The sequence below is a fragment of the Myxocyprinus asiaticus genome, chromosome 34 (genome assembly GCF_019703515.2).
Source record: "Myxocyprinus asiaticus isolate MX2 ecotype Aquarium Trade chromosome 34, UBuf_Myxa_2, whole genome shotgun sequence".
NCBI lineage: Eukaryota > Metazoa > Chordata > Actinopteri > Cypriniformes > Catostomidae > Myxocyprinus > Myxocyprinus asiaticus.
In genome coordinates, this window is record NC_059377.1 from 9901111 (window position 1) to 9919040 (window position 17930).

At 44.2% G+C, this 17930-nt stretch overlaps 2 protein-coding genes across 9 annotated transcripts in view; one reads left to right on the top strand and one right to left on the bottom strand.

Annotated features, from left to right (window-relative positions):
• The window catches only part of LOC127424871 (perforin-1-like), a 48359-nt gene that overhangs the window by 17630 nt on the left and 12799 nt on the right, over window positions 1-17930 (bottom strand). For 2 of the 6 annotated variants that reach the window (XM_051670373.1, XM_051670368.1), the window contains exons 2-3: window positions 8905-9431; window positions 7401-8765 (exon numbers count right to left, since the gene is read on the bottom strand). The exons of 1 other annotated variant lie outside the window; for it this stretch is intronic. In XM_051670373.1, coding sequence (XP_051526333.1) covers window positions 7559-8765; window positions 8905-9431 — 1734 coding nt within the window. In that variant the 3' untranslated portion in view covers window positions 7401-7558. Of the gene's footprint in view, window positions 1-7400; window positions 8766-8904; window positions 9432-9620; window positions 9688-13433; window positions 13493-15594; window positions 15683-17930 lie in introns of those variants that run through there. 3 more of the 6 variants (XM_051670370.1, XM_051670376.1, XM_051670375.1) reach the window with 3 other exon arrangements.
• Window positions 9116-17930, top strand: part of LOC127424872 (uncharacterized) — a 17520-nt gene continuing 8705 nt past the window's right edge. For all 3 annotated transcript variants that reach the window (XM_051670379.1, XM_051670380.1, XM_051670381.1), the window contains exon 1: window positions 9116-9160. The gene's annotated coding sequence lies outside the window, so the exon portion shown is untranslated. The remainder of the gene's footprint in view (window positions 9161-17930) is intronic.

Genomic DNA, 17930 nt, shown 5'->3' on the forward strand with positions numbered 1-17930 from the left:
AAAGTGTCCATTCGCTCCGCATTTCCGAATCCCGCCGGAAATAGTAGGTCATCAGTGTATATGGAGAAAACATAGTAGGCCTACATACATTTATGACACACATTAATGTGATAAATTATTTCTCATGAGAAAATAGTTTTATTTGGTTATTTAAGAACTCAAAATAGAAGCTAAAAATAGCCTTCTAACAGTTTATTCCCAAGTTATGTAGTTTTTAAATTTTTAAACATTGTTTTTAACTAAATATTTTATGTGGCAGTTCTCTTCAGTGCTCGATTGAAGTGGGCTGGATGGTACACACCAGTACACCAAACAGGTGTGTGTTGCTCCCACGAAACGAGTGGGGATAGCTGGTTCTCTCCGGTGCAGACTCCCATGTCTCTCATGAGTGCAACTTTACCATGGTCAAGTTTACATTTATTTTAGTATTTGTACATTTAAATTATGAATTTAAGCGATTTCTTCCTCCGCTCTGCAATCGGTCTGAAACATTTCAGTAGAAGTGTGCAAGTGTACAATACAAGTAACTGTAATTGAGCGTGCATTTGGTGCAATTACCACATGCAAAAGCCTTCTTTTGGAGGGTATGTCCAAAATATTTGCATGTGTAGCTATTTGCATAGTTTTTCTTAGTGAATCACCTGCAATACGGCCACAACTCACACACATAACTTAATAGATTGCACAAGCAAATTAATACCCCGTTATTTGGGATCTTAGTAAATCAGGGCCTTTTCAAGTGCATTTTTAAGAATATCTGCTTGCATCACAACAGTTCCCTATCTGTCACTCACTGTAGTGACACTAGGGGTCACTCTTGGGAGCCCGAGACACCTCTGGTCTTTGATAAAAGGCCAATGAAAATTGGCGAGTGGTATTTGCATGCCACTCCCCCGAACATACGGGTATAAAAAGAAGCTGGTATGCAACCACTCATTCAGATTTTCTCTTCGGAACCGAACGGTCATGCTCATTGAGCTGAATAGCACTGTTCATTGACCTCTGCTGGATCTGACGGCGCATTTCAGCGGCTTCTCCCTCCTCTGCATTGGTGCACTGCAGAGAACGCCCCTGGGCGCTTCGGCAGAAAAACTAGAGAGTATATTTTCTGAAAGAGCGTTTTTCCCCTCTAAAAGAGTATATTTCTCTAAAAGAGCGCACACACGGAACGTCTTTTTAAAGACGTGTCTTTCTAAAGATGCCTTTCCGTTCGTATGTTATTCCTGGTTGCAGTCGTTTTCTCTCAACTTCGGATGGTCATGATCGCTGTCTTTCGTGTCTGGGCGCGTCCCACACGGAGGCAGCATTTATGAATGGTTCATGTTCTCACTGCGAGAACATGACCATGGCAACGTTGCGGTCGCGGCTTGCTTTCATAAGGAAGCAAGCCACCCCAGCGGCTCCCCGCCTTGGTCCTCCTACCTACGGGTATGAGGTCAGCGCGGCTAGCACTGGGGGCGATTTGGGGACCTCAATGGGATTGCCTCCATCGGGTATCCCCCCGTGGACCTCCCATTCCCCAGCACGCTCGTCTGCCCCAATCGGGCTTCCAGATGAGTTCGCCGGCTCGTCGCACGGCGAGTCTGGCTTCTTTTTCGAGGCCCGCGAAGATGATGAGCTCTCGAGCGCAGCATCGGAGAGCGGGCTTGTCCAGTCGGACGCAGAAGCCTCAGCTGGGCTTCCCCCTTTGGGGACGGTCGCCCAGTTACAGGCTGATGCCGAAATGATGGACATGCTTTCCCGGGAGGCCGCGAGCGTCGGGCTAGAGTGGAACCCTCCACTCTCCCCTGAACCCTCGCGGCTTGATGATTGGTTTCTGGGCTCGTGGCACCGCTCAGACCAGCCGCACCCCGCTCCAGTGCCATTCTTCCCGGAGGTGCATGAGGAGCTGACGAAGTCGTGGGAGGCACCTTTTACTGCCCGACCCCGACTCCGCAGTTGCCCCGCTCTCACTACCCTCAATGGCGGGGCGGCCAGGGGCTATTTGGAGATTCCCCCGGTGGATAAGGTGCTCGCAGTGCACTTATGCCCGCAGAGCGCCGCCAACTGGCGTGGATGCCCTAAGCTCCCGTCCAAGCCCTGTAGGCTCACGTCATCCCTGACAGCCAAGGCCTACAGTGCTGCTGGACAAGCCGCCTCTGCCCTGCACGCCATGGCTCTCCTGCAGGTCCACCAAGCCAAGGCACTGAAAGAACTGCACGAGGGTAGTTCCGCCCCAGATTTGATGCAGGAACTGCACTCGGCGACCGACCTCGCCCTCCGGGTGACAAAGGTCACGGCGCGGTCTCTCGGGTGGACGATGGCCACACTAGTGGTCCAGAAGCGCCACCTGTGGCTCAACCTGGTCGAGATGGGCGAGGCCGACAAGACACGTTTCCTTGCTGCCCCCATTTCCCAGGCAGGCCTATTCGGCGACACCGTTGAGGACTTTGCCCAGCAGTTCTCAACGGTAAAGCAGCGGACGGAAGCAATCCGGCACATCCTGCCCCGGCGCGGCTCAAGACCCCGCACCCCATCTGCTCGTTGCCAAGGGCGTCCCCCTGCGGTGACTGCACCGGCTCCGCCGCAGCCCGCACCTCCTGCCCGGCCCCCCCCCCACTTCGGTGGAGCCCACCGCAGGAAGCCGACGCCACCCATCTCACAGCTGGCACCGAAGAACCCACAGAGGTCTTCGAAGTGCCCCTGAGACGGGCATCCCAGGGACAAGGGAACCCACTCACGTGGAGCTGGTAGAAATACCACTCCATCCCCCGGTGGAGGGCCGGGTGGAAAATCTTTTGTTGCCGTTTTGTTTGATTTTGCTGCACGCCCAAGTGGCTGTGGTACCCAAAATTTCAGCAAAAGAGCGGCTTCCTTCCTCCCTGGGTCACATACCCGGTGTGTACGGTCGTCACCACAACTACCGTCCACGGGCTTTATCTTGCAGGATTGGCACACCAGCAGTGCCCTTTCCGCCCCTGAGTGCCCAGCTGTGGCACAAATCCACCCCCGATGTGACAGCCTCCACAGGTCGCGAGGACAGGCCTCTTCCTCCCCCGTCCCAGGCTGTTCCGGGGTTGGTCACAAGGAGCCAGGTAAGTGCTTCGATGTCCCTAGACTCAGCACAGCCACGACGTGCTGTGGCACCTCACGCTCCGCCCCGCCACGAGGCCCCACCTGCCAGTACGTCCGACGACATTGTCCCCTTGGTCCCCCTTGCACGGAATTTGGACGCATAGCTTGCGCTTCCCAATCCATCATGGTGGTTGATCCAGACCGTCTGACTCGGCTATGTGATTCAGTTTGCCAGGCGCCCGCCCAGGTTCAGCGGTATTCACTTCACCTTCGTCAAGGGCAAAAACGCTGTTACCCTGCGCGCGGAGATCGCTACCCTCCTACGGAAGGGCGCAATAGAACCTGTCCCTCCAGCCGAGATGAAGAAAGGGTTTTACAGCCCCTGCTTCATCGTACCGAAGAAAGGCGGTGGGTTGCGGCCAATCTTGGACCTGCGAGTACTGAACCGGGCTTTACAAAGACTCCCATTCAAGATGCTGACGCAAAGACGCATTTTAGCGAGTGTCTGGCATCAAGATTGGTTCGCGGCGGTAGACCTGAAGGACGCGTACTTTCACGTCTCAATCCTTCCTCGACACAGACCCTTCCTGCGGTTCGCGTTTGAGGGTCAGGCGTATCAGTACAAAGTCCTCCCTTTCGGCCTGTCCCTGTCTCCTCGCGTCTTTATGAAGATCGCAGAGGCTGCCCTTGCCCCGTTAAGGGAGTTAGGCATTTGCATTCTCAACTATCTCGACAACTGGCTAATCTTAGCTCACTCTCGAGACATGTTATGCGCACACAGGGACCTGGTGCTCTCGCACCTCAGCCGACTAGGGCTTCGGGTCAACTGGGAAAAGAGCAAGCTCCTCCCGGTTCAGAGCATCTCTTTTCTGGGTTTGGAGTTGGACTCAGTCTCCCTGACGGCGCGCCTTACGAACGAGCATGCCCAGTCGGTGCTGGCCTGTTTGAAGGCGTTCAAACAGAAAACAGCGGTTCCACTGAAACTTTTTCAGAGGCTCCTGGGGCATATGGCATCCTCAGCGGTGGCCACCCCGCTCGGGTTGATGCATATGAGGCCGCTTCAGCACTGGCTCCAGACTCGAGTCCCGAGACGGGCATGGCACCACGGGACACACCACGTGGCCATTACATCGGTCATTAATCAGGCTAGGGCCCCCTCTACGAGGCGCCTGTATGCCTTTAAGTGGCATCTATTCGCTAAGTGGTGTTCTTCTCGACACGAAGACCCCCAGAGATGCACAGTCGGATCAGTGCTTTCCTTCCTGCAGGAGAGGTTGGAAGGGAGGCTGTCCCCTTCCACCTTGAAGGTGTATGTTGCTGCCATAGCAGCACACCACGATGCAGTTGACGGTAAGTCCTTAGGGAAGCACGACCTGATCATCAGGTTCCTAAGAGGTGCCAGGAGGCTGAATCCCTCCAGACCGCGCCTCGTTCCCTCATGGGATCTCTCCATAGTTCTTCAGGACCTACAGAGAGCCCCCTTTGAGCCTTTGCAGTCAGTCGAGCTTAAGGCACTCTCCCTGAAGACTGCCCTCCTGACTGCGCTCACTTCCATCAAGAGGGTAGGTGACCTGCAAGTGTTCTCTGTCAGCAAAACGTGTCTGGAGTTTGGTCCGGGCTATTCTCAAGTGATCCTGAGACCCCGACCTGACTATGTGCCCAAGGTTCCCACCACTCCTTTTAGGGACCAGGTGGTGAACCTGCGAGCGCTGCCCCAGGAGGAGGCAGACCCAGCCCTGGCGTTGCTGTGTCCGGTGCGCGCTTTGCGCATCTATTTGGATCGCACGCAGAGCTTTAGACTCTCTGAGCAGCTCTTTGTCTGCTTTGGTGCACAGCGGAAAGGAAGCACTGTCTCCAAGCAGAGGATCGCCCACTGGCTTGTTGATGCCATATCTATGGCATATCTCGCCCAAAACATGCCGCTCCCGGTAGGGCTACGAGCCCATTCTACCCGTGGTGTAGCGGCTTCTTGGGCCCTGGCCAGAGGTGCCTCTCTAACAGACATTTGCAGAGCAGCGGGCTGGGCAACACCCAACACCTTTGCAAGGTTCTACAACCTCCGGGTGGAACCGGTTTCGTCCCTGGTAGTGGCACGCAACTTAAGCAGATAAGCCCGGGATAGCCAACCGGGTGTATCACTTGCACATAGTGCCTTCCACCTCCTTTTGAGCTGAAGACGTGCGCTGTTAATTCCCAGTAGTGTTCACAAAACTTGTTCCTGGTTGACTTCCTCCGAGCCCTGTGGCAGTCGAGTTTTCAGAAACACTCACTGCCGGCCCAGTACACGCGCTAACTAAGAGCCCGGTTCTGGGGTAGGTGCTCCGCATGTGGCGGTTCCCTGTAAGGCTAACCCCATGCAATCCATATCTTCTGCTAATTCGTTTCCCTGCTGGCAAACTGCGTCTTCCTTGGGCAGAGCCCCTCTGCCCCAGTCTCCATGTTGTAGTAACTCCTCCCCCATTGGGCAGGATCTACCTTGAATACCATGTGACGTATTTTTCCACTTAAATATCCCCACCTCTCTGGGGCAAGGTGTGGTCTCCGCGGTGTCCTCCCCTTGGGAGGGACACCCCCCGACTAGACCGGGCGGCCCAGTCAGAAAATCCCCCTTCTTTTTTAGGGAGTGGAAAAAGAGAAGGGGAAAAGAGGCCACGACTGGGTTAAGCCTGTCTCTATCTTTGGGTAGTCGACTTGTCCCCAAAAAGGGCCGTTCGACACTCATAACTGTGTTGGGGGAGGTTACGTGTTGACCTGGTGTGCTGGCTATGAGGCACACAGCAAGTCTGCCCGCCACACACCGCCAGTTCACGTAACACAGTTCAGCCTTGTGGCGTTTTGTATAGGGACCCCTAGTGTCACTACATCGACACCAACGTCGAGTGAGTGACAGATAGGGAAGGTCATGGTTACTGGTATAACCTCCGTTCCCTGATGGAGGGAACGAGATATTGGTCCCTCCTGCCACAACGCTGAACTACCCGCTGAAATGGCCGGACCTTATATCGGCTCCTCAGCGTAAAACCTGAATGAGTGCTCCTTTTATACCCGTATGTTCGGGGGAGTGGCATGCAATACCACTCGCCAATTTTCATTGGCCTTTTATCAAAGACCAGAGGTGTCTCGGGCTCCCAAGAGTGACCCCTAGTGTCACTACATTGACACCAACGTCTCGTTCCCTCCATCAGGGAATGGAGGTTACACCAGTAACCATGACGTTGAGCATTGCCATATACAATCCAGGCAGAGTAGGCCAGATCGCGGTGGACTGCTGTGTCCTCCACAGCCTATTGCACTCAGAACCGGTTTGCAAGCCCGGGAGTTTTTATTGCACTGTGCAAATTGTGTTCAGAACAGATGTGTTTGTGCCGTTGCCTGATTTACATAATTTCTTCAATAAATCAGATGCTGAAGCACCCAGAAAGCATGTGCAAATAAACAGCACTTTAAACGTCTGCAATTCATTCTTAGAACATTTCCCCCTGTGCCTCTGTGGCGCATTCGGTGTTTGTTTGAGCGGCCCAGCCAGACAGACACAGCAACATTTGTGTCAACTAATGGTGTGAGTTTGGGGCGGGACTATCTGTTCGACCACTGTAAGGCAGAGAGGGTTTTTGGAAATCTGTTTGAAAACAATGTTTCACTTGGCAGTTATGTTTGGTGACACTGTCACAGAAAGAATTTTTTAATATATATGGTTTCTGAAGCTTATCAGTGCCCCCTGGTTGGTCTGTGGAAAAATGCCTGGTAGGCATGTGCATTAATCCAAAGTTCAGTTCAGTTGATTACTCAGTAAAACAGGATTTCACAGCAGTTTGTTTCTGATTATTGCGGCCCAAAATGATTGAATTTGCTGCAGCTTTTCTGAAAAACTATGATGACGTTTGCAGCATTTTTTTTATTTTTATATTTTTGTTTTTTGTTTTTGTTTGTTTGTTTGATTTTGCAGTAAAAAAACTCATCATAGTAAAGTTGTTTAATTTGCATTCGCGGGAGCAGGACACTGTACCGACACCCTATAAGAGCTGTCGGGACGTAAGAAAGTCTAACGGTGCTGTGACGTGAATTACGCATCACTGCGGTACAGCATACTGGTGCATAATGGCCTACGTCAAGCACTGGTTTATTATGACTATAGTCAACAACTAACAGGTCTGAATTGTTTGGAACAATTATCTTAATACTCTTTTTTTGTCTGGTTGTCTTTTGTGGTTTTGTGACAGGATACAATTTTTTAAAACAAAAGTACTTAATTAAAATAATTTTTGAATAATCTTTCCTATAGACTACTATCTTTAACCTATGGCTAAACATCTCTTTCCAAGAAAATGACAGAAATGACAAAAGTCTGCCTTTGTGAATGCTTTAATAAGATAAAAATACAACATGCACTTGGAAAAGAAATAGAAGCAAAAGTTACTGATATATATATATTCTAGCTAATTATAATGAAGCTGTGGTAGATAATGATTATTTTGATGCTGAAAGGTCTGATCTGAAATGCAAATCACAGCTCCACCTGATTTCCATAAGTGCTCTTGAAGCTTAGCTTGACTGAGTTATTTCGAGCTAATTCAAGCCTCCACAGGTCTTTAACCAGAATACCATTTCTTGAGCTGTAAATGTCAGCAAGAGGGGCAGCCATTGGTGAATGCTTGTATTCATTACACTGAGGGCCCTCTAGACTTGGAGCACATTTCAATTCATAGGTAAAAAAGAAGGTGCCATATTTAAAGATACAGGTGTCAGTCACAACTCCACTTCTAAGGTCAAAAGAGCAAGTACCAAGGAGATCGTTGTTCCAGAGGCTGTCTGCGTCATATACTTTGAACGTTAGTTGATTAGCCGTGGTGATCTTAATAGCACCAAACTCAAATGTTTCAGGCCAATGTGGATTGTCATTATCATAAATAATCTCAGTGCGCTTTTTCTGTGTGTCATATGTGACTAATACAAAACCATCTGTTTGAGAAGTTACATCTCCATATAGACCTTTGGCCATGAGTTTGTAGACTTTCAGGGTTGCAAGTCCTTTTGCAGTTGGACAGCAGTTAGACTTTATAATTTCACTTTCATCACAAACACAAACACATCGGTCTCTTGCACTGCATTTCCTGCCAATCTTGCAAGATTCTGAGCAAACCTTCAAAAGGGCATTTTCAATTATGTATGCTTCCACAGCTTTCTTAAGTCCTTTCCTGGCAGGGTTTTTAACACTGAGCAAAAAATGGAGGGGTTTGAGAGCGTAGTGCACAATGTCGGGGACAGTCTTCAAAGACTCAAGCCAGTTTTTAAGGGAATTTGGATATGATGAACCAGAAAAAAGCAGATCTTCTCCATTTATGTTCCCTCCAATAATCTCTGTCTGACGTTCATTAAACATGTTGCTAAACTTTTGATTGTTGCCCATTTTCTTTTTCATTTCTTGACAAAAATGTGTCTCTGCCTTCACAGTTACTGAGGAGTAAGAACCCGAGGCTTCCACATCCAAACAGTCTTTCACCGCAGTGTCTGTAAGCCCACTAATTGTTGCCTGACAGGATTTAATGGCTGTTATGGCTTTCATATTCCCCCCTAACATGACACATTCAATATAGTGAGTGCCATATCTGTTGATCAGGCTGCGGTAAGTGTTTGGATCGTAAGATGAAGGGAGTGATTTGACTGCTTCAAGAAACTCGTCATGAAGAGGTGGCTTTTGAGATAAACCATATCTGCAAAGAAACAGTTAACATGTTTGCATTCAGTGAGATGAAAGAAATCAGAGAGATCCTAATTTACAAATAAAGTTTTTATTTCATTTCATTGTCATTTTAACTTTATTAGTGAGAAACAAGGCCTCAGATTTCTCACCTGTAAAAGCTGCATCCAACTTCATGTTTGGTGAAACTGTATTTGTCTTCTTTTGATTTTGTCATTGCAAATTTCGCTTCCCTGGAATGGGTGCTTCCAACTGCAGCTCCAGCAACCTTCACATCTAAACCAACTTTCCAGCTGACCGAGAGAGCTGATGATGAATCATTGACCAGTGATTCACTTGATTCAAAGATCTTACTGGAGACTTTCATTGAACACTTTGGCAAAGACCTCCAGAACACAACTGCAGCTGGTAACTTCTGTTTTATTCCATTCAAGTAGGCGTTTTTGCGCAATTTACAAGTGCCGTTTCCCAGATCCCATTTTTCTGTGTTGATCACGTAAGAACCTTTTCGCTCCATGGTCACAACATCAAATCCCTCTCCAGCAAGATTGTGTCCTGGAACAAATGAAGCATCCTCACATTCTTTTGATGTGCCTAATTCATCCTCTCCAGAAACTGTCAGGAGAAACAAATGGCTTGCCCAGAAAGCAATAAGGTGAGCCCGCATCCGCCCCATTGTCTGTAAAATGAAAAAGAGCTATTAAAGTAATTATTGGTGTCAAATCTGATGTCAGTTAAATAGCTTTTTATATCAATAGGATTATTTTCAAATAAATAAGTGCAAAAACAATTTGTTTCTAAATAAATATAATAATATGGTTTATATTTAGAGTTTCACAGTTACATTCAGAAATCTTTTGAGTCTTACCATTAAATACAGCCGAGATGATCATAAATGAGTCAATTTGTCACTCTAACCTAGTTTTATACAGGTGTTGGTGGTTGTGGGTGTCACTGGTCTGTGTTCAGGTCATCACAATCTCTCGAGGTTGATATTTTATTGCTTATTATTACATTATTATTATTATTATTATTATTATCATGATGATGATGATGATGATGATGATGATGTATTATTATTATTATTATTATTATTATTATTATTATTATTATTATTATTATTATTATTATTATTATGGTAAGGTATACACTGTATACTATCAGCCTTTTAAGCACCACAGCATTAAGGTCTAATGTCATTTTAAAATATCTGAGCAAAACACTTGTGTCACCTATGTGTGAAATGCTATAAATATGCTCAGTGGGAAACAGAGCATCAGAACATGAAGTTACTACAGAGATGTGTCAATAACCTCTGCAAATGCATGTTATCTTTTACAGCACAAAATACTTAAGACATTTATGATTGCAGATAGCTTGATAGATGCCACTGAATTAGAGCTGACAGACACTGAATATTTGTGCATTTACTATTATTTAACATCAAGTGAGGCACACACACACACACACACACACACACACACACACACACACACACACGTTGTTGCAGCTATCATTGTGAGGACTCTCCATAGACATAATGATTTTTATACTGTACAAACTATAGATTCTATCCCCTAACCCTACTCCTAAGCCTAACCCTCACAAAAAACTTTCTGCATTTTTACATTTTCAATAAAACATCGTTTAGTATGTTTTTTAAGCGATTTAAATTATGGGGACACTAGAAATGTCCTCATAAACCACATTTATAGCATAATACCCTTGTAATTACCAGTTTGTAACCTAAAAAAAGTCCTCGTAAACCACTTAAACCTGCCCACACACATACACACACACACACACACACACACACACACAAGTGTACTAAGTATGTGAGCTATAAAGTCTGAATTTGTGATCCATATAGAATTTTGGAATGTTTCAATAATTAACTTGGGTTCATGCACAGTTTTGTCCAGTCACAAAAAAAGCTATCACACTTTATATCACTTTTTTTTTTTTACATTGTGAAGGGCTCACATATATTATTTGCATACAGTATACTAAATCACTGTCTCTGAACCTAGCTGTGCATATCTACTTAGAGAGTGGACCTGACAATCTCACTACCTGCAGAGAGGGGTTGCTTGTCATGGTGCGGGGAAGACAGGACCCAAAAACAGAGGGAAAGTTCAATTGGAATTTATTTACAACTTAAACAGTTTGTTTTCAAAACTCAAAGCAAGTAAAATCCAGACGAATGTCCCGAGACACGGGCAGATATCTGAGGAATCGTCATGGTTACTTGTGTAACCTCCGTTCCCTGATGGAGGGAACGAGACGTTGTGTCGATGTAGTAACACTAGGGGTCACTCTTGGGAGCCCGAGGCACCTCTGGTCTTTGATAAAAGGCCAATGAAAATTGGCGAGTGGTATTTGCATGCCACTCCCCCGGACATACAGATATAAAAGGAGCTGGTGTGCAACCACTCATTCAGGTTTTATGTTGAGGAGCCGAGACAAGGTCCGGCCATTTCAGCGGGTAGTTCAGCATTGTGGCAGGAGGGACACAACATCTCGTTCTCTCCATCAGGGAACAGAGGTTACACAAGTAACCATGATGTCTAGTCGGGGGGTGTCCCTCCCAAGGTGAGGACACCACGGAGACCACACTTCGCCCAGAGAGAGGGGGGATATTTAAGTGGAAAATACATCACATGGTCTTGCCGAGCTATGTCGGGATTATGTCATGTGGGGAAGTCTCATGGTAGGTCCTACCCAACAGGGGAGGAGTTACTACAAACATGGAGACTGTGGCAGAGGGGCCTCTGCCCAAGGAAGATGCAGTTTGCCAACAGGAAAACAAATTAGCGGAAGATATACATTGCATGGGGTTACCTTACAGGGAACCGCCACATGCGGAGCACCTACCCCAGAACAGGGCTTTTAGTTAGCACGTGTACTGGGCCGGCAGCGAGTCTCTCCGAAAACTCGACTGCCACAGGGCTCGGAGGAAGTCAACCAGGGAACATAGTTTGTGAACACTACTGGGAATTAATGGTGCACGTCTTCAGCTCAAAAGGAGGTGGAAGGCGCTATGTGCAAGCGATACACCCGGCCGGCTATTCCGGGCTTATCCTCTTGTATAGCGTGCTGGTTCCACCCGGAGGATGTAAAACCTCGCAAAGTTGTTGGGTGTTGCCCAGCCAACTGCTCTGCAAATATCTGTTAGAGAGGCACCCCTGGCCAGGACCCAGGAGGCCGCTACACCCCTGGTAGAATGGGCTCGTAGCCCTACCGGGGGTGGCAATTCCTGGGCGTGATATGCCATAGCTATGGCATCAATGAGCCAGTGGGTGATCCTCTGCTTGGAGACAGTGCTTCCTTTCCGCTGTGCACCAAAGCAGACAAAGAGCTGCTCAGAGATCCTAAAGCACTGCGTGCGATCCAAATAGATACGTAAAGCACGCAATGACAGGGCTGGGTCTGCCTCCTCCTGAGGCAGCGCTCGCAGGTTAACCACCTGGTCCCTAAAAGGGGTCGTGGGAACCTTGGGCACATAACTCGGTCGGGGTCTCAGGATCACGTGAGAGTAGCCCGGACCGAACTCCAGGCACATTTCGCTGACAGAGAACGCTTGCAGGTCTCCTACCCTCTTGATGGAGGTGAGCGCAGTCAGGAGGGCAGTCTTCAAGGAAAGTGCCTTAAGCTCAGCTGACTGCAAAGGCTCAAAGGGGGCTCTCTGTAGACCCTGAAGAACTACAGAGAGGTCCCATGAGGAAACAAGGCGCGGTCTGGAGGGGTTCAGCCTCCTGACGCCTCTCAGGAACCTGATGATCAGGTCGTGCTTCCCTAAGGACTTACCGTCAACTGTGTCTTGGTGTGCTGCTATAGCAGCAACGTACACCTTCAAGGTGGAAGGGGACAGCCGCCCTTCCAACCTCTCCTGCAGGAAGGAAAGCACCGACCCGTCGGGAAGAACACCACTTAGCGAACAGACGCACATAATGTAACAATGTTTTTTTAATTTTTTTTTAACGAAATGTAATAGGCTATTACAATATGAGAAATGTATTACATTATGAATTCACCAAAAACATTTTAATTAAAAATGTAATAATTTTGTCATATTATAATAATTTTCAAAACATATCAATAGTTTCCAAGGGTTCTATTTAGCACCAAAAAGGGTTCTGCTGTTACAAGCCGAAGAACCGTTATTTGGTACTATTTATAACCATTTTTCTTAAAATTACTGGTTAAAGCACTACCATTTAAGTAAAACGCAGGCAGTAAACAAAATTTCTTTTAAAAAAGTTACAACCAGGCATATCTCTAGATGCGCACTTTGGCCTTGATGATTTACTAATGATTAAGCACAAAAAAAGGTCTTCTGAGGATTGCGTGTTTCAGATGTGCAAAATAGCACATCTTGGCAATTTTTGCGTCTTCCCTCTAAATGAATATGCAATTTAAAGGTGAGCTTCCAAATGTGCAAAATATAGGTGTAATAACATTGCACCAGCAAAGTGATTTATCAAGCTTAAATGTCAATTCAGACTCTGAAAATGCAAGAGCAAATTAAAATGACTGAAAGACAGGTGGGTAGTTGGCAAATATGCAGTAAAAACTATTTTTTTGTAAAGCAAAATATTTGAAAAAAAAAAAAAAATAAATAAATACATCCATTTATGTAGTGTAAAGTCTGATATTTAAGAAAATATAAGGGGTCACTAACTTTGTCAATTCTTTCACTGTTTTTTGAACATTTTCACTGAACTGCACTGTAAATGTGTCCTATGGTGTGACATAACAAAAATGAAGAAAAAAAAAGTTAGGTAATATACAAAGAGCATGAGAGAGATTTATTTTCATTGTTAGATGCTTATTTTCATATGGTGTTTTTTATTTATTATGAAATTATGAATAACATCTTTTCCCCACCATTACCTGTTGAACTTGTTGGACATTTTCATTAAATGCAAGTCAAACTTTGCTGTCACCCTTTCAAAAATGTTGAAAATTATACCGGTTTAAGATGAGTGATGATTATATCTACCCTAATGCAATATTCAACAGTTTTTTTCAAACGTATTTTGAGTTAAAAAATACATTTTTGGTTCTTTTATGTGTGTCACACCATAGGACATTATGTCACACTAAAGGACAGAAATGGTAGTTGTTGGATTCAAGAGAAATAAGATGTATTACATTCAAGCATTTTTATTTAACTGAATGAAAGATGATTGAAATTTTTAAATATAATTGTTGCATTTTTCAAAGCAACATTTAAACTATTTACTTTCTTCATCGTTCTCTTAGGATCTCCTCCCTTCTGTGTGGATCCCTGTTAATTTTCTCTCTATACTTTCGTGTTCTCTCTCTCCCAATAATTTTTCTCCCTCAATTCTTTCTGTCCATAATTGAAACAATCCAAAAATGAAGGACCACATTTTATACTTCAGTAGTTTGCATGTAAATGTAATCTTCAATAGAGTAAAGCATATTTGGCCTGCTGTCCGATATTTGAGGGCTCGGAGCTCGAGACTCGACTTGAGTCCTGATTACACCAATCCCCCCCGGGCTTTACTTACTTGGGGGCCGTTTACACAACAACGTTTTCAACTAAAAACAGAAAACATTGTATGTGTTTTGGCTGTTCATTTGCACGACAACGGCGTTTTGGGGCCTGAAAACACAAACGTTTGAAAACGGGTTTCAAAGTGCACGTTTTTGAAAACGATGCCGTTATCGTCTCCGTGTAAACATACAAAAACATGAATTTGTGAAAACGATGACGTCATGCGCACGCGTATTACGTGTTCAGTCTATAGGCAAGTGCACGACTACTTCAAAACAATGCGCGAGACATTCAAAAATACAATGGCGGACTACAGGACTGTGTTTGTGCTGCTCAAGAATTTGAGTTTATTGAACCTTCTCCAGCAAATCACTACTATGACTAGCGATAGCCATCTTCGTTGTTTGTATTCACCGCTCTGTGGAAGAATGCTTATGTGCTCAGGCGCGTAGTGTTTCTTTACAAAGTGACATTGCCAACTACTGGCCTGGCATGCATAATACAGCGTTTTTAGTCATTTTCGCAGATCCGTGTGAACAGGGATCGTTTTGATAACGTTGTCGTCTGTACATGAAACTTTTCAAAAACGCAAAGGAAAAACGTTTCCGTTTTTAGTATATCGTTGTCGTGTAAACGTACCCTTAGATGAATAGTGAATATTTGAAAATAGGTGGAGATGGGGAGGAGGCGGGATGCCAAGAAAATCCGTCACGGGAAGCAGGTAAGCTGTGGCTTATATACTCCTGCTCGCGGGCTGTGATTTGTCAGATTAAAATTGGCATGCTACTCCCGAACCTCTGTTAATTAACTTTTATAACTATTTATTTCCATGACACTGAATAGCAGTATCATCATACATCATATCATCACTATAACAGTGCAAATCTTCTGCAAAAACAGCAGAAAGTAGTTTAATTATTGCAATTAAAACACTGAAAATGGTCAAAAAAAAAAAAAAAGTGTTACATTTTAATTATTTAAAATGTTTATTTAATAGACCTTGTCCTCTTGTGTGACATGTTTGTCCTGTGGTGTAACAGATGAGGTGGTGTCACATCAGAGGACATTTTCTGTCACACCAAAGGATGCTTCAGCCTTTTGTGTGAGTTAATGACCTTGCTATTCTTAGCTAACATGTCATTAGCCGTTAGCAAGACACATTTGCACAATTTTCCATAATTATGCAGTTTAACATAGTTTTTAGTAAAAAAATATATATATAATTTAGGGGTGTTACACCAAAGGACAACAAAACGTAATCACTTTTAGAACTTTGAAACAAGTTAAATATTTGAACAATTTAGAGACAAAAACTTACCATGTGCACATGTCCTGGCCTTAACAGGGAGCTTCAGAAACATGACCATGAATGGGGTTATAGAAACGAAATAAAGTCATCCGTGGAATTGCCCGATTTAAAATGAGGATATGGTGTCACACCAGAGGATGTGGTTTTCAGTGACAAAATGTATCAACTTCCTACACTTTTAGAAATATATGGATGAAAAAAATGAATTGCCATTTACTAAAATAGACACTTGTAAAATTATGCCAGTGGTATTTATCAACATTTTTATGCTTTTCTTTTTATTTATAAAAGTTAGAATTTATTGAACCTTGCTTGAGACAGTCACACCATAGGACAATTTTGAGATTTGGCTCAAACAATTTAAAAATCTACTGACAATGCAGTTTGTATAATAACAGGTCGATGTAAAGCAAATACATTTTTAATCATTTTATGCATTTTTAAATGATGACAATTCTATTTATTAATTTTTATCTTGTGTGACAGTGAAAATGCCATGTCATGTCAACAACCCAGGTATACATTTAATTCATGCTGTGCATCATGCTGTCATTGTGTGACAAAACAGAAACCTGCTCTGCATCCAAAATCACGTTCCTCTCGGCTGATAAAATATTGGGTATGCATGCAAGAAGTACGAACAGATTCTGGACATACTTCTTCTGTGGACACTGGTGTTGACCCCGTGACCAGTATATATGATGTGATAACAACCACGAAAATAACCTACTCTGGTAAGCACCATGTAAGCATAAGGGACATATTTCTTGGAATATATATATCACTAACAGTTGAGAAGAGCCTTCTGACTTGTGGTTCACTGCCATTCTTTTAATTTCAGTTTTTTGAACGTGACATTTCATGAGCTCCCCAGGGATTATTGGATTGTAAAGTGTCCATTCGCTCCGCATTTCCGAATCCTGCCGGAAATAGTAGGTCATCGGTGTATATGGAGAAAACATAGTAGGTCTACATACATTTATGACACACATTAATGTGATAAATTATTTCTCATGAGAAAATAGTTTTATTTGGTTATTTAAGAACTCAAAATAGAAGATAAAAATAGCCTTCTAACAGTTTATGCCCAAATTATGTAGTTTTTAAATTTTTAAACATTGTTTTTAACTAAATATTTTATGTGGCAGTTCTCTTCAGTGCTCGATTGAAGTAGGCAGGATGGTACACACCAGTACACCAAACAGGTGTGTGTTGCTCCCACAAAACGAGTGGGGATAGCTGGTTCTCTCCGGTGCAGACTCCCATGTCTCTCATGAGTGCAACTTTACCATGGTCAAGTTTTACATTTTGTTTTAGTATTTGTACATTTAAATTATGAATTTAAGCGATTTCTTCCTCCGCTCTGCAATCGGTCTGAAACATTTCAGTAGAAGTGTGCAAGTGTACAATACAAGTAACTGTAATTGAGCGTGCATTTGGTGCAATTACCACATGCAAAAGCCTTCTTTTGGAGGGTGTGTCCAAAATATTTGCATGTGTAGCTATTTGCATAGTTTTTCTTAGTGAATCACCTGCAATACGGCCACAACTCACACACATAACTTAATAGATTGCACAAGCAAATTAATACCCCGTTATTTGAGATCTTAGTAAATCAGGGCCTTTTCAAGTGCATTTTTAAGAATATCTGCTTGCATCACAACAGTTGAGCATTGCCATATACAATCCAGGCAGAGTAGGCCAGATCACGGTGGACTGCTGTGTCCCCCACAGCCTATAGCACTCAGAACCGGTTTGCAAGCCCGGGAGTTTTTTTTAGAAATATTTTTTTTTAATATATATGGTTTCTGAAGCTTATCAGGGCCCCCTGGTTGGTCTGTGGAAAAATGCCTGGTAGGCATGTGCATTAATCCAAAGTTCAGTTCAGTTGATTACTCAGTAAAACAGGATTTCGCAGCAGTTTGTTTCTGATTATTGCGGCCCAAAATGACTGAATTTGTACAGCTTTTCTGAAAAACTATGACGTTTGCAGCATTTTTTTTTTTTTTATATTTTTGTTTTTTGTTTTTGTTTGTTTGTTTGTTTTTGCAGTAAAAAAAACGAAACAAAAAAAAAACATCATAGTAAAGTTGTTTAATTTGCATTCGCGGGAGCAGGACACTGTACAATGGCCTATGTCAAGCACTGGTTTATTATGACTATAGTCAACAACTAACAGGTCTGAATTGTTTGGAACAATTATCTTAATACTCTTTTTTTGTCTGGTTGTCTTTTGTGGTTTTGTGACAGGATACAATTTTTTAAAACAAAAGTACTTAATTAAAATAATTTTTGAATAATCTTTCCTATAGACTACTATCTTTAACCTATGGCTAAACATCTCT